Here is a 21,451-nt window from a genome sequence, read left to right as displayed (position 1 = left end):
CCGGGGCGGCGGCGCGGTGCACTCTGGGACTGTAGTCCTTCCTTCATTGCCGCCTCCCGGAAACGGAGCCGGAACGAACTACAACTCCCAGAAAGCGTTGCGCGAGCAGCGACTTCCGCCTCCCCCGTTTCCGGTTCGGTTCGGTGTGGTGGAAAGATGTCGTCGGCGGCCGCTGAGGAAGGGAGAGAGGCCCCGGCCGGCTCTGAGCCCGAGCCCGAGGCTTCGGGGCCCACGGATCAGAGACCCAGCACCCGCTCCAACCCCGAGGGGGCGGAGGACAGGCAGGACCCGCCCGGGCAAGGGTCGCAGGCGGGCGGCAGGGATGGGCAAGGGGAAGGGGATGGGGAGGCGGGGACTGAGAGCCCTGGAGTAGGGGGGAGGACCAGGAGCAGCAGGAGGAGGCATCAGGAGCAGGAGGCCCAGGCCCAGGCCGTGGCCCAAACCCTGCCCTCATTCCCATTCCAACCCCAACCCCAAAATCAACCCCAAAATCAACCCCAATCCCTGCCCCAATCCCAACCCCAATCCCTGCCCCAGTCCCAATCCCAATCCCTGCCCCAGTCCCAGTCCCAATCCCTGCCCCAGTCCCAATCCCAATCCCTGCCCCAGTCCCAATCCCAATCCCTGCCCCAGTCCCAATCCCAATTCCTGTCCAAGCCCCAGTCCCTGCCCCAATCCCAAAGTCAACCCCAATTTCAACACCAGTCCCCACCCCAAGGCCAATCTCAATTCCTGCCCCAATCCCAAAGTCAACCCCAATTTCAATCCCAACTCCAATTGCCTTCCCAGTTCCAAAGTCAACCCCAGCTCGAGACTCAGATCAGGACTCCTAAGGTTAACTGCCCAGAAAAAGTGGTAAGTTTTGTTATGGTTGTGTTTAATACCGTGTTGATTCACTCCCGGTTTTTTTTTTAAATGGAATACGTGATGGTTAGGAATGGGATTGTGGATTATACGGGTAAGTACAGTTAGCGATGGTCTAATGTTCTGTGGAACATGATAGTCGCTGATCTGATGAGACCTCTTAAAGGTTGTAGGGAGGAGTCAAACTATCATGGATGTGTAATGTTGAGAGATTCTGAGGTTTTAGAAAGTTATGTTGATTTATGCACACGAGCCTCCTCCCTCCCTACTTCATCTCACCCTATCAGCGTATCCTTCTATTCCTTTCTCCCTCGTGTGTTTATCCAGATTCCCCTTAAATGCATCTATCCTATTTGCTTCAACTACTCTTTTTGGCAGCGAGTTCCACATTCTCACCACTCTCTGGGTAAAGAAGTTTCTCCTGAATTCCCGATTGGATTTATTGGTGACTATCTTATATTTTGGCCCCGAGTTCGGGCCTCCCCCACAAGTGGAAACATCTTCTCTACGTCAACCCTCAGCCTTCTCTAGTCCCAGTTTGTTCAGCCTTTCCTGATAGTTATAACCTCTCGTTTTGGTATAATCCTTGTAAATCTTTTTTGCACCTTCTCCAGTGCCTCTATATCTTTTTTTATAATATGGAAACCAGAACTGTGCACAGTTACCCCAAGTGTGACCAAAAGCTTGGTCGAAAATTTGGAGAGAATTAGGGAGGGAGAAAGTAGCGACAAGGCAGTGGGGGGGGGGGGGGGGAGATTCGACCATCGCTGATGGGGTGAGGGAAACGGGGCAATGTACAGAAAGCTGTGGTCGATGGGTGTGGGACGGGGATAGGAGGCTACAGAAGTAGCAGAGATAAGGTAGGGAAAAGCAAGGTCATGGAACGATTTGCAGATGAGGATTTTAAATTCAGTGCATTGGGCATTTTGCAGCCAGTGTGGGTCAAGGAGGGCGGGAGTGTTGGATTAGTGGAGCCTAGTGTGGGAAAGGATTGCCCTGCTGACTGACTGTGAACAAGTTGGAGTTTATGGAGTATGGCAGGGGGATGGGGATAGCAAGGAGGAAGTAGTTCTGGTCTGTCGCTGGTGAGAGTAATTTGAGGGGATGTCTTAAGAGTGTCACATACCATTAAAGTGCGATTTTCCAATAGTGCACCGATATCAATACAATAGTCCCAGTTACATCACTGAGCCTGTTACTGGCTGTGTGATGCAACACTGTGTAGGCGATTTGTACGGTTTGGTATATTCTGGTTGACCTGTGCGTGTGCTAGTTGCTTGTTTATCGTGCAGTAAGGGGCCGCAGAGAGAACTCCTCAGATTCTCTTCCATTCTCTTTACAGATCATCTGCTTGGACCTGTCGGATGAGATGTCACTGCAGAAGCTGGAGTCGATGAATGGGTTAGGATGCTTTACGTTAATACTTAACACTCGCCTTGTATCAACAACTACTGAAAGACTGAACAGGCTGGGGCTCTATTCTCTAGAAAAGAGAAAGCTGAGGGGTGACCTGATAGAGGTCTTTAAAATTACAAAGGGGTTTGATAGGATAGAGAAGATATTTCCACTTGTGGGGAGTCCAAAACTAAGGGACATAAATATAAGATAGTCACTAATAAATCCAATAGGGAATTCAGGAGAAACTTCTTTACCCAGAGAGTGGTGAGAATGTGGAACTCGCTCCCACAAGGAGTGGTTGAGGCGAATAGTGTAGATGCATTTAAGGGGAAGCTGGATAAACACATGAGGGAGAAAGGAATAGAAGGATATGTTAATAGGGTGAGATGAAGTAGGGCAGGAAGAGGCTAATTTGGAGCATAAAAACACCAGCATGGACCTGTTGGGCCAAATGGCCTCTCTCTGTTCTTTATTTGCTTTAAAAAAAACAGAAAATGCTGGAAATACAGGCAGCACCTGTGGAGAAAGAAACAGAGTTAACTTTTCAGGTCAATGACCCTTCATTAGAACTGTGCTGTAAATTCTATTTAATTCTATGTAACTAGTGCTGTGCAGTTGTGGTTTGGGTGTTAACATTTAATACTTGCTCAGTCTGTGCCATTTGATTTGGGAATCTACCATTTGGCCAAGCTTGTTGGCATGTCTGTGTCCAGATGGTCCCTGGTTGGGGTTATGGGGTTTGATCACGACACTAGTTGGTGGAAATTTTGGGTTTGATCACGGCTAAGTTTATCGGGTTGGGGTGCAGGGGGCGGGCGAGGCTATTGTGTTGGACGGCAGAGCTGTCGATGGGGAGGAGAGTTGTTATTGGGTTTGACTGTAGCTTTGGGATTGTGAGTGGGGGTCATTGTGTTGCTGTGATCGGATTTGTAGGGTTTATTGTGGAGCTGCTGTTGGGTGTTGCCTCAACCCCTGGATGTGAGGTTTTTGGGTTTTACTGCAACTCTGGGAGGTTATTGGCTGGACAGTGCCCCCGGCACTGGGAGGTTATTGGCTGGACAGTGCCCCCGGCACTGGGAGGTTATTGGATTGGCTTTAGACCTGGCACTGGAAGTCATTAAGCTGACAGTGACCCTCGGATTTTTCTCCTTGGAGCAGAGATGGTTACGGGGAGATTTAATAGAGGTGTTCAAAATTACGGGTTTTGATAAGAGTAAATAAGCTGAAACCCTTTCCACTGGTAGGAGAGTCTGTAACCAGGGAACATAGATTTAAGATAATTGGCAAAAGAACTGGGGGGAGATGAGGAGAATTTTTTTTACGCAGCGAGTTATGATGATCTGGAATTCACTTCCTGAAAGGGCGGTGGAAGCAGATTCAATAATAACTTTCAAAAGGGAATTGGATAAACACTTGAAAAGAAGACATTTTCAGCGCTGTGGGGAAAGAGCAGGGGGAGTGAGACTAATTGGATAGCTCTTTCAAAGAGCCGACACAGGCACGATGGGCCGAATGGCCTCCTTCTGTGCTGTATGATTCTAATGATGTGGAGATGCCGGTGATGGACTGGGGTGGACAAATGTAAGGAATCTTACAACACCAGGTTATAGTCCAACAGCTTTATTTGAAATCACAAGCTTTCGGAGCTTTCCTCCTTCGTCAGGTGAGTGTAGGATTCCATAAAGGTACAGCATATATAGTCAGAGAACAATGCCTGATGATTACAGATAATCTTTCCAACTGCCCGTTATCACCCTCGGCAGAGAGATAATCAAAGCAATCAAAGGAGTGGAATGGTGTTCAGACAGAGAAACATTACATACAAGACTACTGAATACACAAACAGTCAGAACACAAAGACACAGAGAGAGAGAGACACCCGAAAGGCAGAGAAAGAGAGAGAATGACCAGTTGTATTAGAAACAGATAACTTTTTTTCGCTGGTGGGGTTACATGTAGCGTGACGTGAACCCAAGATCCTGGTTGAGGCCGTCCTCATGGGTGCGGAACTTGGCTATCAATTTCTGCTCGACGATTTTGCGTTGTCGTGTGTCTCGAAGGCCGCCTTGGAGAACGCTTACCCGAAGATTGGAGGTTGAATGTCCTTGACTGCTGAAATGTTCCCCGACTGGGAGGGAACCCTCCTGTCTGGCGATTGTTGCGCGGTGTCCGTTCATCCGTTGTCGCAGTGTCTGCATGGTCTCGCCGATGTACCATGCTCCGGGGCATCCTTTCCTGCAACGTATGAGGTAGACAACGTTGGCCGAGTCACAGGAGTATGAACCATGTACCTGGTGGGTGGTATCCTCTCGTGTGATGGTGGTATCTGTGTCGATGATCTGGCATGTCTTGCAGAGGTTGCCATGGCAGGGTTGTGTGGTGTCGTGGACGCTGTTCTCCTGAAAGCTGGGTAATTTGCTGCGAACGATGGTCTGTTTGAGTTTAGGTGGCTGTTTGAAAGTGAGTAGTGGAGGTGTGGGGATGGCCTTAGTGAGGTGTTCGACGTCATCGATGACATGTTGAAGGCTGCGGAGAACATGGCGTAGTTTCTCTGCTCCGGGGAAGTACTGGACGACGAAGGGTACTCTGGTTGTGTTTCGTGTTTGTCTTCTGAGGAGGTCTATGCGATTTTTCGCTGTGGCTCGTCGAAACTGTCGATCGACGAGTCGAGCGTCATATCCCTTTCTTACGAGGGTGTCTTTCAGCGTCTGTAGGTGTCCATCGCGTTCCTCCTCGTCTGAGCACCTTCAGCAGTCAAGGACATTTAGCCTCCAATCTTCGGGTAAGCGTTCTCCAAGGCGGCCTTCGAGACACACGACAACGCAAAATCGTCGAGCAGAAATTGATAGCCAAGTTCTGCACCCATGAGGACGGCTTCAACCGGGATCTTGGGTTCATGTCACGCTACATGTAACCCCACCAGCAAAAACAAGTTATCTATTTTTAATACAACTGGTCATTCTCTCTCTCGCGCTCTCTCTCTCTCTCTCTCTCTCTCTGTCTTTGTGTTCTGACCGTTTGTGTATTCAGTAGTCTTGTATGTAATGTTTCTCTGTCTGAACACCATTCCACTCCTTTGATTGCTTTGATTATATCTCTGCCGAGGGTGATAACGGGCAGTTGGAAAGATTATCTGTAATCACCAGGCATTGTTCTCTGACTATATATGCTGTACCTTTATGGAATCCTACACTCACCTGACGAAGGAGGAAAGCTCCGAAAGCTTGTGATTTCAAATAAAGCTGTTGGACTATAACCTGGTGTTCTAAGACTCCTTACATATGATTCTTAGGTACTGGCTGGTTATTGGTTTGACAGTGGCTTTGGCATTGAGGTTATTGGACTGGCAGTGACCCGGGTACATGAGGCGTTGTTGGGTTTGATTTCAGTTCTTTTATCTTTTTTCTTCCATTCAGTTCGAAAACCAACGCATTAAACATCGCCCAGAAAATGATAGAAATGTTTGTTCGGACAAAGCATAAGATCGACAAGCGGCACGAGTTTGCTCTCGTGGTGGTGAATGACGAGGTCACTTGGGTAAGAACAATGTCGCTGTGTAAAATAGGGGGGGAACGGAGGGGTTGTGCACATTTGGCTCCTCACAAACCACGGATGCAGTGACCCGGGAGTTCTATATTGGACTGAACCGTAACCATTCATAGCTGGATTAACGGCCAAATCATTTATTGATCAATTATGATTATAATAGTTGATTTCCCATGGAGTTGCACAGCGTAAGGCAGAGATTATGGTCTCTCTCTGCCCGCCTCTCTTTGTCTCTTTCTGTGTAGCACTGGTGTGTGATGTTGGGTATTTTTGCACTTCACGTGTCCAATTTCTCTCCTTCCAGCTGTCTGGATTCACCTCTGACCCCCGGGAGGTTTGCAGCTGCCTGTATGACCTGGATACGAATGTCTGTGAGTCATTCAGTATCCTTTTCTAAGGGAGGTTCACAAATCCTGGAATGGATTCCAGTGCCTCAGCTGGTGTTTATATGCAGTCTATATCAGTGTTGCTCTGCCTGACTACAACGGGCATTCTATACCTGGTATTAGGCAGTGTACTGCCTGAGGTGTGGAAACCCTGGTCTGCAACACTCTAATGTTGTCATTAGGAGCTCAGTAAACTGTTATAGAGCCGAAAGTTTCATAGTGTCCACTTGAACTGTGAAAAATCTCCAGCAGTATGGTTATAGATTCTGACCATCCAAACTTGGCTTGTGTCTGGAGTGAGCATTTTGAGCTGTACTACATGGATAGGTACAGGTCTGTCACTGTATAACACTGGGGCACAATACTGGTGGGTACAGGTCTGTCACTGTATAACACTGGGGTACAGTACTGGTGGGTACAGGTCTGTCACTGTATAACACGGGGGTACAGTACTGGTGGGTACAGGTCTGTCACTGTATAACACGGGGGTACAGTACTGGTGGGTACAGGTCTGTCACTGTATAACGCGGGGGTACAGTACTGGTGGGTACAGGTCTGTCACTGTATAACACGGGGGTACAGTACTGGTGAGTACAGGTCTGTCACTATAACACGGGGGTACAGTACTGGTGGGTACAGGTCTGTCACTGTATAACGCTGGGGTACAGTACTGGTGGGTACAGGTCTGTCACTGTATAACGCTGGGGTACAGTACTGGTGAGTACAGGTCTGTCACTGTATAACACGGGGGTACAGTACTGGTGAGTACAGGTCTGTCACTGTATAACGCTGGGGTACAGTACTGGTGAGTACAGGTCTGTCACTGTATAACACGGGGGTACAGTACTGGTGAGTACAGGTCTGTCACTGTATAACACTGGTACAGTTAGGGATGTATTAGGAACACCAGACAGGAAATGTAAGACACATCAAGGTGTATTGTGCACAAGTTTGTTCTATTGCATTTTGGTGCCAATCTAAGCTTGCACTCACTGGGTGTGTGTCACATTAGAGATATCACACTTTGTTACAGGTATAAAACAATCTGAACAAAAAAAAGTCAGTGGTCTGGAGCCTGAAATTTACAAGCAGGTCCAACTGCTGTCTGATTGGCCTCAGCAGTTGATAAGCAGCTGCGATGACCTGAATTTGCAGGTGGACTTAAAGGGACAGGACAGGCAGGTTAGTAATTAAATCTCACAACCGCAATCTTGATGCAAGATTGCTTCTGAGCAATGCCAAGGGAGATCTGCTCATACATCATATAAGCCTTGTGATGAGGCTGGTGAAATACAGTAATTAATTTATAAAGTGTGTGCACCCTTAGGTTTTATTTGGACAGTGTATTGTAAAAGCTGCATACTTATCTGTACAGGAATCTTGTAATGGGTAGACCCCACTCCTGGCGCCTTCACGGGCACTGCATGTATTGTTAGAATACAAAAGTAGGGAGGTAATGTTAAATTGATATAGAACCTTGCCTAGGCCACACTTGGGAGCACTGTGTGCAGTTCTGGACTCCATATTACTAAAAAGAATTACAAGCATGTTGCCAGAATTGAGAGGATGCGACCATCAGGAAAGATTGAGCAGGCTGGGGTTCTTTTCTCTGGAAAAGAGAAGACTAAGAGGAGACCTGATAGAGGTCTTCAAAATTATGAAGGGGGTTCGAGAGGGCGGATGTGGAGAAACTGTTTCCACTTGTGGGGGAGGCCAGAACAAGGGGGCATGAAGATAAGATCGTCACTGACAGATCAAATGAAGAATTTAGGCGGAATTTCTTAACACAGAGGGTGGTGAGAATGTGGAACTCACTGTCACGTGGAGTGGGTGAAGCAGATAGAATTGATGCATTTAAGAGGAGGCTTGATCCATACATGAGGGAGAAGGGAATAGAGGATATGGGGGGCAGGGTGGGAGGAAGCAATTATAGTGGGAGGAGGCTGGTGTGGGTATAAACACTGGCACAGACCAGTTGGGTCGAACGGCCTGTCTCTGTGCTGTAAACTCTATGTGCTTCTTTGTACTTTTCCTTAAAGTTCTGGTTTCAGATCTGGACGGGCTATTTAACCTCATGTGAGTACTCATTACTCTGTCTGATTAGTAAGTGTAGTCTATCCTGGGCTGTAATGGCAATTGAATGTTGCTGGGAAACGTGCTCTCATGGGTCACTCAGGCTTTCCAGACCGGTTTGAGTGACCGTTGAATTTGGGTTTTGTTCCAGTTATGCTTCTCTTTTCAAAATAAAATATTAAAACCACCTTTGCAGTCCAACTCGGTAACATGGAATCAAGTGTGCGAGTAATAGCTGCCCTTGGGATAGAACGTTCCCTGCTGGGATTCAGTGACACGTGGTGTCCTCAATTAGAGGCTGCGAGAAGGAAAGAAAGAGTGCAGAAAAGATTTACTAGGATGCTACCGGGACTTGATGGTTTGACTTACAGGGAGAGGTTAGACAGACTGGGACTTTTTTCCCTGGAGAGTAGGAGGTTAAGGGGCGATCTTATAGAAGTCTATAAAATAATGAGGGGCATAGATAAGGTCGATAGTCAAAATCTTTTCCCAAAGGTAGGGGAGTCTATAACGAGGGGGCATAGATTTAAGGTGAGAGGGGAGATATACAAAAGGGTCCAGAGGGGCAATTTTTTCACTCAAAGGGTGGTGAGTGTGTGGAACGAGCTGCCAGAGGCAGTAGTAGAGGCGGGTACAATTTTGTCTTTTAAAAAGCATTTGGACAGTTACATGGGTAAGATGGGTATGGAGGGATATGGGCCAAGTGCAGACAATTGGGACTAGCTTAGTGGTATAAACTGGGCGACATGGACATGTTGGGCCGAAGGGCCTGTTTCCATGTTGTAACTTCTATGATTCTATGATTCTATGACTTGCAATTATCGTGGAATCATAAGAAGTTAAAACACGCAGAGAGGCCAATCAGCCCATCGAGTCCATGCCGGCTCTAAGCAAAAGCAATCCAGCCAGTCCCACTCCCCTGCCCTATCCCCATAGCCCTGAAAATTTTCTCCTTTCAAGTACTTATCCAGTTCCCTTTTGAAGGCCATGATTGAATCTGCCTCCGGCACCCCCTCGGGCAGTGCATTCCAGATCATAACCACTCGCTGTGTGTAAAAAAGAAAAAAAAAAATTTTCCTCATGTCACCTTTGGTTCTTTTGCCAATCACCTTAAATCTATGTCCTCTGGTTCTTGACGCTTCCGCCAATGGGAACAGTTTCTCTCTATCTACTCTGTCTAGACCCTTCATGATTTTAAATACCTCTATCAAATCTTCTCTCAACCTTCTCTGTTCCAAGAACAATCCCAGCTTCTCCAGTCCATCCACGTAACTAAAGTCCCTTATCCCTGGAATCATTCTAGTAAATCTTTTCTGCACTCTCTCTAAGGAATTCACATCTTTCCTGAAGAGCCGTGCCAGAACTGGACACAATACTCCAGTTGTGGTCGAACCAGTGTTTTATAAAGGTTCATCATGACTTCCATACTTTTGTACTCTATGCCTCTATTTATAAAGCCCAGGATCCCGTATGCTTTTTTAACACTTTCTCAACCTGCCCTGCCACCTTCAATGATTTGTGTACATATACCCCCAGATCTCTCTGTTCCTGTACCCCTTTTAGAATTGTGCCCTTTAGTTTATTTTGCCTCTCCTTATCCTTCCTACTGAAATGTATCACTTCACACTTCTCTGCGTTGAATTTCATCTGCCACGTGTCCGCCCATTCCACCAGCCTGTCTGTGTCCTCTTGAAGTCTATCACTATCCTCCTCACTGTTCACTACACTTCCAAGTTTTGTCTCATCTGCAAATTTGGAAATTGTGCCCTGTACACCCAAGTCCAAGTCATTAATATATATCAAGAAAAGCAGTGGTCCTAGTACCGACCCCTGGGGGACACCACTGTACACCTCCCTCCAGTCTGAAAAACAACTGTTCACCACTACTCTCTGTTTTCTGTTACTTAGCCAATTCTGTATCCATGCTGCCACTGCCCCTTTTATTCCATGGGCTTCAATCTTGATGACAAGCCTGTTATGTGGAACTTTTGAAAGTCCATACACACCACATCAACTGCATTGCCCTCATCTACTCTCTCTGTTACCTCTTCAAAAAACTCATCAATTTAGTTAAACACGATTTGCCTTTAACAAATCCGTGCTGGCTTTCCCTAATCAATCTGCACTTGCCCAAGTGACAGTCCAGGACAGAATTAACAATCGTTTCTAAAAGTTTCCCCACCACCGAGGTTAAACTGACTGGCCTGCAGTTGCTGGGTTTATCCTTACGCCCTTTTTTGAACAATGGTGTAACATTTGCAATTCTCCAGTCCTCTGGCACCACCCCACCATATCTATGGATGTTTGGAAGATAGAATCATAGAAGGTTACAGCGTGGAGGGAGGCCATTCGGCCCATCAAGTCCGCGCCGGCTCTATGCAAGAGCAATCCAGCTGGTCCCACTGCCTGCCCTATCCCCGTAGCCCTGCAAGTTTTTTCGTTTCAAGAACTTATCCAGTTCTCTTTTGAAGACCATGATTGAATCTGCCTCCACCACCCCCTCGGGCTGTGCATTCCAGATCCTAACCACTCGCTGTGTGAAAAAGCTTATCCTCATGTCATCTTTTTGGTTCTTTTGCCAATCACCTTAAATCTGTGCCTTCTGGTTCTTGACCCTTCCGCCAATGGGAACAGTTTCTCTCTGTCTATTCTGTCTAGACCCTTCAAGATTATGGCCAGTAGCTCCGCAATTTCCACCCTTACTTCCCTCAGCAACCTAGGATGCATCCTATCCGGGCGGAGTGACTTAACTACTTTAAGTACAGCCAGCCTTTCTAGTACCTCCTTTTTATCAATTTTTAGCCCATCAAGTATCTCAACTACCTCTTCGTTTACTGAGATTCTGGCAGCATCTTCTTCCTTGGTAAAGACAGATGCAAAGTACTCATTTAGTACCTCGGCCATGCCCTCTGCCTCCATGAGTAGATCTCCTTGTTGGTCCCTGATCAGCCCCACCCCTCCTCTTACTACCCCTTTACTGTTTATTTGCCTGTAGAAGACTTTTGGATTCCCTTTTATGTTGGCCGCCAGTCTATTCTCATACTCTCTCTTTGCCCCTCTCATTTCCTTTTTCACTTCCCCTCTGAACGTTCTATATTCAGTTTGGTTCTCACTTGTGTTATTAACCTGACATCTGTCATTCACGCCCCTTTTTTCTGCTTCATTTTACTCACTATCTCTTTTGTCATCCAGGGAGCTCTGACTTTAGTTGCCCTACCTTTCTCGCTCGTAGGAATGTACATAGACTGTACCCGAGCCATCTCCTCCTTAAAGGCCGCCCATTGTTCAATTACAGTTTGGCTGCCGATCTTTCAATTCCAATTTACCCGGGCCGGATCTGTTCTCGTCCCACTGAAATTAGTGCCTTATGTTATCGAGCCTTTCACAACCTCAGGACATCCCAAAGCGCTTTACAGCCAGTGAAGTACTTTTTGAAGTGTAGTCACTGTTGTAATGTAGGAAACACGGCAGCCAATTTGCACACAGCAAGATCCCACAAACAACAATGTGGTAATGACCAGAAAATCTGCTTTTTAGTGATGTTGGTTGAGGGATAAATATTGGCCCAGGACACCGGGGGGAACTCCCCTGCTCTTCTTCAAAATAGTGTCAAGGGATCTTTTTTGCCCACCTGAGAGGGCAGATGGAGCCTCGGTTTAACGTCTCATCCGAAAGCCAGTTCCTCTGACAGTGCAGCACTCCCTCAGTACTGCACTGGGAGTGTCAGCCCTGATTTTGTGCTCAAGTCTCTGGAGTGGGACTTGAACTCACAACCTTCTGACTTGGAGGCGAGAGAGTGCTGCCCACTGAGCCACAACTCAACGACCAGGAGGAAGATATCGGAGAGAAATTGCAGAACAGGGACAAATGGCGGACATGTCCAACAGAGAGTGCGCGGTGTAGCAAATATTGTTCCAGGTCTGTAAGTCCGCCAGGCCGTGAATGGGGCTGCTCCTGATGTTTGCTTGGCACTGCATTGAATCGTGCACACTATAGCCACTCGAGGCAGTGAGGTCAGCATGCTATTTGACCTTGGGGGGGCTATCACAGCTGAACCCGATCCAGCTTGATTTCCACCCCCCCCCCAAAGTTGGGGGGGGAGGGGGGCATTGAGGCCAGTTGTGGAGCTTTGACAGATGCCCTTGCTGAGATCAGCTAACGCGGTGCAGAGTGAGAGTTATCTACCTCCTTCAGCTTATTACCCTGATCGATTTAAAAAATTTTTTTTATCTGCTCCCACAGACAACAGAAGATTGAACTGCCAGTAACAGAAAATGTTCAGATCATCCCACCGCCGTACATTGTACGGATGATACTGGTCTACATTCGTACACCCTGCCATCCACAGTTGGTCTCGACAGAACGCCTCAATGTGAGTAGGTTGATATTTCACTTACTGCTTGAACCTTGCTCTCCCCTCCCTCCTCACCTAACCGCTGCCCGGCCTCTGGTACATCACCCAAATGACCATTCTTCATGCATGAGCCCAGAGAAGAAAACACAATATCTGGTCATTTATCACATTGCTGTTTGTGGGATCTTGCTGTGCGCAAATTGGCTGCTGTGTTTCCCTACATTACAACAGTGACTACACTTCAAAAAGTACTTCATTGGCTGTAAAATGCTTTGGGAGACCTTGAGGTCGTGAAAGGTGCTATATAAATGCAAGTTCTTTCTAGACAGCGAGTGTCCATCTGGAGTTGAAACCTCAGAGGGGGGGTAAGGGGATGGGGAGTGGAGATCAGAGCCTAGGCTGATCCTGTCCTCGGCCAACAGCCACACACCTCATTCCCAGCAAGAGGCACCGGGTAGTGAGCAGGAGGAGCCCTAGATGATTTTCCCTTCGCTGACCCGGGGCACTGAGGCCAATTTTAGCCCTCTCGCTGCCCAGCTGAAATCAGCTAACTCGGTGCAGGTCGGGAATCAAACACAGGCAGCGTATTTAACCACTGAGCCACTGGAGGCTCCGCTGTTTGGAAATTGTATTGTGGTGATGGGCTCAAATCCCAGGGGGGCACGATTAGTAGGTTGGCAAAGAAAGGTGCAACTTTTTAATCGATTTGTAGAATGTTAACAGAGAAGGCGGTTGAAGTGGGCGGTATCGGATGAAGAAGCAATGATGTGTTTCTGGAGGAAGAAGGGATTGGGGGATATGATGGGGGAGGTGGGAATGGGGGGAATATGATGGGAATGGAGGGAATATGATGGGAGGTGGGAATGGAGGGAATATGATGGGGGAGGTGGGAATGGAGGGAATATGATGGGGGAGGTGGGAATGGAGGGAATATGATGGGGGAGGTGGGAATGGAGGGAATATGATGGGGGAGGTGGGAATGGAGGGAATATGATGGGGGAGGTGGGAATGGAGGGAATATGATGGGGGAGGTGGGAATGGAGGGAATATGATGGGGGAGGTGGGAATGGAGGGAATATGATGGGGGAGGTGGGAATGGAGGGAATATGATGGGGGAGGTGGGAATGGAGGGAATATGATGGGGGAGGTGGGAATGGAGGGAATATGATGGGGGAGGTGGGAATGGAGGGAATATGATGGGGGAGGTGGGAATGGAGGGAATATGATGGGGGAGGTGGGAATGGAGGGAATATGATGGGGGAGGTGGGAATGGAGGGAATATGATGGGGGAGGTGGGAATGGAGGGAATATGATGGGGGAGGTGGGAATGGAGGGAATATGATTGGGGAGGTGGGCTTGTTGGGCTAAATGGGCTTTTTCTGTTCCAAACATTTCTTGCATTCAATAATAAATCTGTAGCTGCCCTGGGCAGTCTGATGGCCCTCTCCCCACAGCCCATCACTCCAAGCATTGCCTGGCTAATCTGTGTAGTTTGAGCATCTGTTTTCCGCAACACCAGCCTGGGAGGACAAAAGTCAAAGGCTTAGGAAACGGGAGCCAGCGGACCTCAACACTGACCTGTGATCTTGACCTCTTGGTTGGCCTTCCTGGGCAGACTCCCAGCTCACCTGAGGACTCCGCTGCCTGCGTTCAGCCCTGCCCGCCAGTCCACATCCCGTGATTCCCCGTCCCTCAGTGCACTGGATTTAAAGAAATAAGCCCTAGTTTCCGATCCCTCCATAGGCTTGTCCCTCCACATCTCTGCCCCCCACCCCCCAACCCTGTGTCCTGCCTGGTGCCCTCCGCTGCTCCTAGTCGGGACCCCTGTGTGCCTTTCCCACCCCCCCCCCCCCACCCCTGCCAGTCCACCAAAAGCAACACAGCCTTTAGCCCGGCCCTCTGTACTTCTCTTCCTAGCTCCTTCATGTTACTGTATCTCTCTCCACCTCTTAAGAACCTGCCTTTTCAACTGTTCATAGGAACAGGCGGAGGCCATTCAGCCTCTCCGGTCTGTTCCGCCATTCCATTAGATCGTGGATTATCCATATATCATCACAATACCCGCCTTGGTTCCGTACCCCTTACCTAACAAAAATCCATCAGTTTTTGGCCCTCTCCAGTCCCTTGTTCCCAGTTTGTGCTCAGTGTCCACACCTCTCTCCTTTTGTGAAGGGCGGTTTCACTGGGTTAAATATTCTATAAGTATAACTTCTGCTAAAAAGCACATGGTGTAGGACTGCTAAACACACAGATCGTTACCCTGCATGGCATGTAGCTCCTGCTTCACTCGATGCACCGCCTAACTCCTGTCTCTTCTTCACTTCTCTCCTCAGAAAATTCTGCAGTCTCCTTATTTTTTCTTTGACGTGATTTATATCCACAACGGGACTGAGGAAATGGACGAAGACTCTGGCTGCAAGGTAGGTCGGCCTCTGCCTCGGTGGGTCACTGTGCACACAGTAATGCAAGAATGACCCGATAATTTCTTTTTAGTGACATTGGTTGAGGGATAAATATTGGCCAGGACACCGGGGAGAACTGCCCTGCTCTTCTTTGAAATAGTGGCTGTGGGATCTTTTACCTCCACCTGAGAGGGCAGACAGGGTCTCAGTTTAACGTTTCGTTCAAAAGACGGCACCTCCGACAGTGCAGCACTCCCTCAGTACTGGCACTGGGAGTGTCGGCCTGGATTATGTCCTCAAGTCTCTGGAGCGGGGCTCGAACCCACGGCCTTCTGATTTTGAGGCCAAGGTGATAAAGGGGACCAGGAAATATAATCCCATACAATAAAATTGTCACCTTTTTTAAAACAGATTTTCAACTGTATATTTTATTTTTGTTTTGTTTTTATAGGAAACTTACTCATTTTTCAATAACTTGGACACCAAGGGGATGAGCTACAAGTACGACGTCTCACTGACCGGGCAGGCTGTGGAGCTGCATAACTGTATGGCGAAGTTACTGGCACATCCGTTGCAGAGACCGATCCAGATGCACGCGGTTTATAGCCTGCTGGAGGACGGGGAGGAAGGAGTGGAAGTGGAAGCGACCGTTTGATGGCAGGACGTTGGCGAGGGAAGCGGATTAAAATCCTCCCCTCTTTCTCGATTCTGTAAACTTTGAGCAGGTGCAGCGAAGGGGTCCAAGACTGGATTGCAAAAAAAACTATCTCCATACCGATTCCTCCCCTGCAGCAAGCGGGGGCGGGGGGGGTGGTGACTGAATGTTCATTTGTAGCTCTGGGGCTGGGAAAGTCCACTCGATCTGTTCTCCTTGTGGGTCAGCGTGTATGCACGGCTTTGTTTCGAGTTAATCTGCAAGCATTTTACTCCGAGAGTAACTCAGCTCCTTTAATAAACCTGAATGTTCCTTGAGCTGAATCGTCAATAATCCATGTTCAGCTTTGTCCTCGGGCCGTTTCTCCCCTGCGGCACTGAGTGGACTCTCCTGCTGATGATCTCATGGGTTTAACACTCCCCGTTCAGCCATTGACAACTGCTGCCACTTTCTTTGTGAAATCGGCCGACCGCATAACTCAGCAGGGTTGCTGCTGGTCTTACTTAGTAAATTGGTACCGAAACATTACAGGAAAAATTTGCAGAAGTCAATATATTTCAGTATGCGATGCGCAGAATGACTATCTCATATTTGCCCATGACCTGTACTGTACCCCAGTGTTATACAGTGACAGACCTGTAACTACAGCATCATTGGAAGAAGAGCTGGGGGAATTCTCCCTGGTGTCCTGGTCAATATTTATCCCTCAACCAGTATCACTAAAAACAGATTATCTGGTCATTATCACATGGCTGTTTGTTGGATCTTGCTGTGCGCAAAATAGCTGTCACATTTCCCCACATTACAACAGTGACTACACTTCAAAAAAAAAGTACTTCATTGTCTGTAAAGCACTTTTATATAGGTGTCAAATCCTGTATCTCCAGCCCATTCTGGCCTTGACTAGAAGTGTCTTTTTGTGCTGCAGTGGGTGCTTGTGCACTGAAACATCTTTTTCGCTGTCACACTTTGAGGTTGGGCCGTGACTTGAGACCGGAGACTCTTCACTTGCTGGCCGGCTACAAACTGCTCTTTTACACTGACGAGATGAAGCTCTTGCCACCAGATGGAAAGGCCTCCTCGGCCTGGTTTGTAGCTATGGCGTCGTTGCATTAGAAATTTTTGGCTCCAAGTCCCACTCCAGAGACTTGAGCGCTTAACCTGGGCTCAAACTGCGTGCAGTAACGAGGGAGCGCTGCATCGCCAGAGGTGCCGTCTTTAGGACGAGACGTTAAACCAGGATAGAGTCTGCCCATTCCGATGTTAAAGATCCCATGGAATTGTTGGAAGAAGAGCAGGGAATTCTGCTATTTTCCAACCCTCCACCAAAACGCAAGATCGAGGGATGATTGATCCTGATATGTTTGTGTGACATTACTGTGCATAATGGCTGCTGTGTTTACCAAAGTCCTTGCACTTCAGAGTAATTCTTTAGATGTGAAGAGCTTTGAGAGGCTTCAAATACATAACAAGCAGTGTAAATACAGCTCTTATTCACTGACAACACTGGCCAGCAAATTGTTTCGAGAAAACCTGCACTGAAGCAAAACAATTATTGCCAATTTCTGTTTGCTTTACAAAAAAATAAAGCTACTGGAAGGATTTTCTGAATCTTTAATGTTGCGTAGAATGTACAGCACAAAAACAGGCCAACTGGTCTATGGCAGAGTTTATGTTCTGCGAGCCTCCTCCTACCCCTCTTCATCTCACCCTATCAGCAATATCGTTCTATTCCTTTCTCCCTCGTGTTTATCTAGCTTCCCCTGTTCTACTTGACTTGCTGCTTGTTGCTGTGTAATTTCACAACCACTTTCAATGCTTGGCCTGTGAGATTGATTTCTCCTGCTGGACTTTGGCAGCAATGGTGGTGGAGCCCAGAAGTAGAGGAACTGAAGGCTGTGGGAGGGGAGGGAACATTGGAGGAGGTCCCAGAGACAAGGTGCGGTGAGGCTATGGTGAGATTTCAAGAATGGCCACTTGATTGAGGAAGTTATGCTCCTCAAAGTAGGATTTCCCTGGAGTCACCAGGAATGAAAGATTAATCTCCAGGACACTGCTGGGAGCAAAAACCCAGGGAGAAAAATCATGGGGGCATCAAAAAAATGTGTTTTTTCATTTTCTTTGAACTTTTTTGTTTATAAGCGTACTGAGGGAGCGCTGCACTGTTGGAGGGACAGTACTGAGGGAGCGCTGCACTGTCGGAGGGACAGTACTGAGGGAGCGCTGCACTGTCGGAGGGACAGTACTGAGGGAGCGCTGCACTGTCGGAGGGACAGTACTGAGGGAGCGCTGCACTGTCGGAGGGACAGTACTGAGGGAGCGCTGCACTGTCGGAGGGACAGTACTGAGGGAGCGCTGCACTGTCAGAGGGACAGTACTGAGGGAGCGCTGCACTGTCGGAGGTGCCATCTTTCGGATGAGAAGTTAAACTGAGACTCCATCTGCCCTCTCAGGTGGATGTCAAAGATCCCATGGTAGTATTCAAAGAAGAGCAGGGGAGTTCTCCTTGTGTCCTGGGGCCAACATTTACCCTTCAAACAACATCACTAAAACATTATCTAGTCATTTATCTCATGGCTGGCTGTTGGACCTTGCTGTGTTCCAATTGGCTGCTGTGTTTGCATTATAACTTCAAGAATTGGAGTATTTACTGTGAAATGCTTTGGGACATCCTGAGGTCGTGAAAACTCCTACATAAATGTTTTGTTCTTTAGATACCTCTATAAGATCATTTCTCAAGTGCCAAAAAAGTCTGGGTTTCTCCAGTCTTATAATTCAGAGCCCTTACACCAGGGCTCAGTTGTAGCACTCTTGCTTTTGAGTCAGAAGGTTGTAGGTTCAAGCCCCACTTCAGGGCACTGCACAATCTATGCTGACACCTTAGTGCCCACGTAACCACAGTACCTCAAAAGTAATTAAATTTACAGTGAATCGCTCTGGGATGTCCTGAGGACGTGACAGGCATTACGTGAATGCAGATGTCAGTCTTGTGGCTTTGCTCTGCACGGCCTCCAATGCTTGGATGTCTCTGTTGTGTCTCATTGACCAGAACTGGACACTGTAGTTGCAGTCAGACTAGAGTTATATAAAGTTTGATCGTGACTTCCGCCAAACTAATATGAAGAAGGATCGGCCAAGTAGGCTTACTTATCTGTATTTATCTTCTGACCTAGGGTTGCCAATTCCTTTTTTGTTATGAACGTAGTCTGGGAAGTTTGCTCACTTGACCTCCCACCCTCACCCATTGGTCAAGCGACACCTGCCTTCCTACGGCCAACTGGACAGCAAACTGCTTTGTTACACGGTCGGATGATTACTGACTACCGGTCAAAAACCCTTTCTCTTCCCCCGCCCCCCGCCCAACCCCATCTCTGTGATTTTTTTTTAACACCCCTGTGATTTTTTTTAACACCCCTATGATTTTTTTCTGCTAGGTATTTGCTGGCAGCACTGTCAGGGAGGTTTTAATTCCTGGAGACTCTCAGGACAATCCAGACAATGGCTGGGGCATCCCAGCCTGCTGACTGTAAAAAAAAGAGCAGCAAAAAAAAAATTAATTGCATTCTGAAAAATGCAATAGAAATTAATAAGCAAATAAATAGATAGATGAGTGAGGACTGAGTTTCCATGTTTGTGGGCACAATCTCCTGAAGGACTACAGCTCCCACCACATCCCAGCAATAGACTCAGCCTTGTGTCTGCTTGGGGTCAGGGTGCGTGATGGCCCGCGGTGCACACTGGGAGTTGTAGTTTAATTTCCGGGCACCTCCCCGTTCTGACCGGAAGCTTCCTCCGCCGGCAGGAACTACAGCTCCCAACCTGCCCCGCGACGCCACCAATGGGCGGGCGCCGTCTGGTCACGTGGTCCGGCGCCGACGCCAACGGGCCGGCGCAACCGAACCCGGCGGCCGGAAGGACGGGATTGATTGACGGGAACGGCGTCCATTCAGCCAGCGCGTTATGGCCGCCTGCTGCGCGCGGACCAATGCGCGGCGGCGGGGGGCGGGCCCGCGCGGGGGAGCAGGTTTGGGTGAAGGCGCAGAGTGATGCGGAGCTGGGCAAGATGGTGAGTGAGGGAGGTGCGGGGAGCGGGAGCGGGAGCCCGGGCGGCGCGGAGATGGGGGCCGGCGAACAGGTTAGGATGGGTTGTGGGCCCTTCACCCCGCCCCCCGCCCCCGCCCCCCCCCCACCACCGAGGCGGAGGAAGGCAAGGCTGGGGGAAGAGGGCCTGGGAACAAGGGGAGCGGGCCCGAGAGAGGGGGAGGGGTGAGTATAGGGTGGGGGTGGGGCCATTGGGGGGTGGGGCGAGTGAGGGGGAGGGGGGAATGTTGGGGCGAGTGAGGGGGGAGGGGGGAATGTTGGGGGGCGAGTGAGGGGGAGGGGGGGAATGTTGGGGGGGGCGAGTGAGGGGGAGGGGGAATGTTGGGGGGCGAGTGAGGGGGGAATGTTGGGGGGCGAGTGAGGGGGAGGGGGGAATGTTGGGGGGGCGAGTGAGGGGGAGGGGGGAATGTTGGGGGGGGGGCGAGTGAGGGGGAGGGGGGAATGTTGGGGGGGGGCGAGCGAGGGGGAGGGGGGAATGTTGGGGGGGGCGAGCGAGGGGGAGGGGGGAATGTTGGGGGGGGCGAGCGAGGGGGAGGGGGGAATGTTGGGGGGGCGAGCGAGGGGGAGGGGGGAATGTTGGGGGAGGGGGGAATGTTGGGGGGGAGGGGGGAATGTTGGGGGGGGAGGGGGGGGAATGTTGGGGGGGGGGCGGGGGAGGGGGGAATGTTGGGGGGGGGGGCGGGGGAGGGGGGGGAATGTTGGGGGGTGCGAGTGAGTGGAGGGGGGAATGTTGGGGGGGGGCGAGTGAGGGGGAGGGGGGAATGTTGGGGGGGGGGCGAGTGAGGGGGAGGGGGGAATTTTGGGGGGGGGGCGAGTGAGGGGGAGGGGGGAATGTTGGGGGGGCGAGTGAGGGGGAGGGGGGAATGTTGGGGGGGGCGAGTGAGGGGGAGGGGGAATGTTGGGGGGGGGCGAGTGAGGGGGAGGGGAGAATGTTGGGGGTCGGGGGGAGGGGGGAATGTTGGGGGGGCGAGTGAGGGGGAGGGGGGAATGTTGGGGGGGCGAGTGAGGGGGGAGGGGGGAATGTTGGGGGGTGCGAGTGAGGGGGGAGGGGGGGAATGTTGGGGGTCGGGGGAGGGGGGAATGTTGGGGGTCGGGGGAGGGGGGAATGTTGGGGGTCGGGGGAGGGGGGAATGTTGGGGGTCGGGGGAGGGGGGGAATGTTGGGGGTCGGGGGAGGGGGGAATGTTGGGGGTCGGGGGAGGGGGGAATGTTGGGGGGCGAGTGAGGGGGGAATGTTGGGGGGGCGAGTGAGGGGGGAATGTTGGGGGGGCGAGTGAGGGGGAGGGGGGAATGTTGGGGGGCGAGTGAGGGGAGGGGGGGAATGTTGGGGGGGCGAGTGAGGGGAGGGGGGGAATGTTGGGGGGGGGAGGGGGGAATGGTTGGGGGAGGGGGAATGTTGGGGGGGGGGCGAGTGAGAGGGGGAATGTTGGGGGGGGCGTAGTGAGGGGGGAATGTTGGGGGGGGCGAGTGAGGGGGGAATGTTGGGGGGGGCGAGTGAGGGGGGAATGTTGGGGGGGGCGAGTGAGGGGAGAGGGGAATGTTGGGGGGGCGAGTGAGGGGGAGGGGGGAATGTTGGGGGGGCGAGTGAGGGGGAGGGGGGGAATGTTGGGGGGCGGGGGGAGGGGGGAATGTTGGGGGGCGGGGGAGGGGGAATGTTGGGGGGCAAGTGAGGA

General features: G+C 50.1%; 2 protein-coding genes across 3 annotated transcripts in view; both read left to right on the top strand.

The window, feature by feature from the left end:
- Positions 1–121: 121 nt before the first annotated feature.
- babam1 (BRISC and BRCA1 A complex member 1) lies at positions 122–17,280 on the top strand. 2 transcript variants are annotated; one of them, XM_067968556.1, is made up of 8 exons: positions 122–855; positions 2,207–2,265; positions 5,679–5,799; positions 6,113–6,191; positions 8,246–8,270; positions 12,510–12,639; positions 14,955–15,041; positions 15,475–17,280. In XM_067968556.1, exons 1-8 carry the CDS (start codon positions 157–159, stop codon positions 15,676–15,678), a joined length of 1,404 nt encoding a protein of 467 aa, XP_067824657.1. In that variant the 5' UTR covers positions 122–156; the 3' UTR covers positions 15,679–17,280. The 2 variants fall into 2 exon arrangements, with proteins under 2 accessions (XP_067824657.1, XP_067824656.1); XM_067968555.1 differs by having other exon boundaries at positions 8,240–8,270.
- Positions 17,281–19,516: 2,236 nt separating this feature from the next.
- The window catches only part of dda1 (DET1 and DDB1 associated 1), a 12,246-nt gene continuing 10,311 nt past the window's right edge, over positions 19,517–21,451 (top strand). Inside the window, exon 1 of the mRNA XM_067968639.1 lies at positions 19,517–19,744. Coding sequence (XP_067824740.1) covers positions 19,517–19,744 — 228 coding nt within the window. The remainder of the gene's footprint in view (positions 19,745–21,451) is intronic.

This window comes from Heptranchias perlo, chromosome 29, assembly GCF_035084215.1.
Source record: "Heptranchias perlo isolate sHepPer1 chromosome 29, sHepPer1.hap1, whole genome shotgun sequence".
In the NCBI taxonomy this organism is placed as follows: domain Eukaryota; kingdom Metazoa; phylum Chordata; class Chondrichthyes; order Hexanchiformes; family Hexanchidae; genus Heptranchias; species Heptranchias perlo.
Note: the sequence above shows the minus strand (reverse complement) of the source record. Positions and strands in the feature narration are given on the sequence as shown.

What these genes read in the sequence shown, in the direction of transcription:
- babam1 (XM_067968555.1), top strand. Translation starts at nt 157, where the DNA reads ATGTCGTCGGCGGCCGCTGAGGAAGGGAGAGAGGCCCCGGCCGGCTCT. An exon ending in TGAATGACGAGGTCACTTGG is followed by an intron (nt 5,800 to 6,112) that starts GTAAGAACAATG and finishes CTCTCCTTCCAG; the next exon opens with CTGTCTGGATTCACCTCTGA. An exon ending in GACGGGCTATTTAACCTCAT is followed by an intron (nt 8,271 to 12,509) that starts GTGAGTACTCAT and finishes CTGCTCCCACAG; the next exon opens with ACAACAGAAGATTGAACTGC.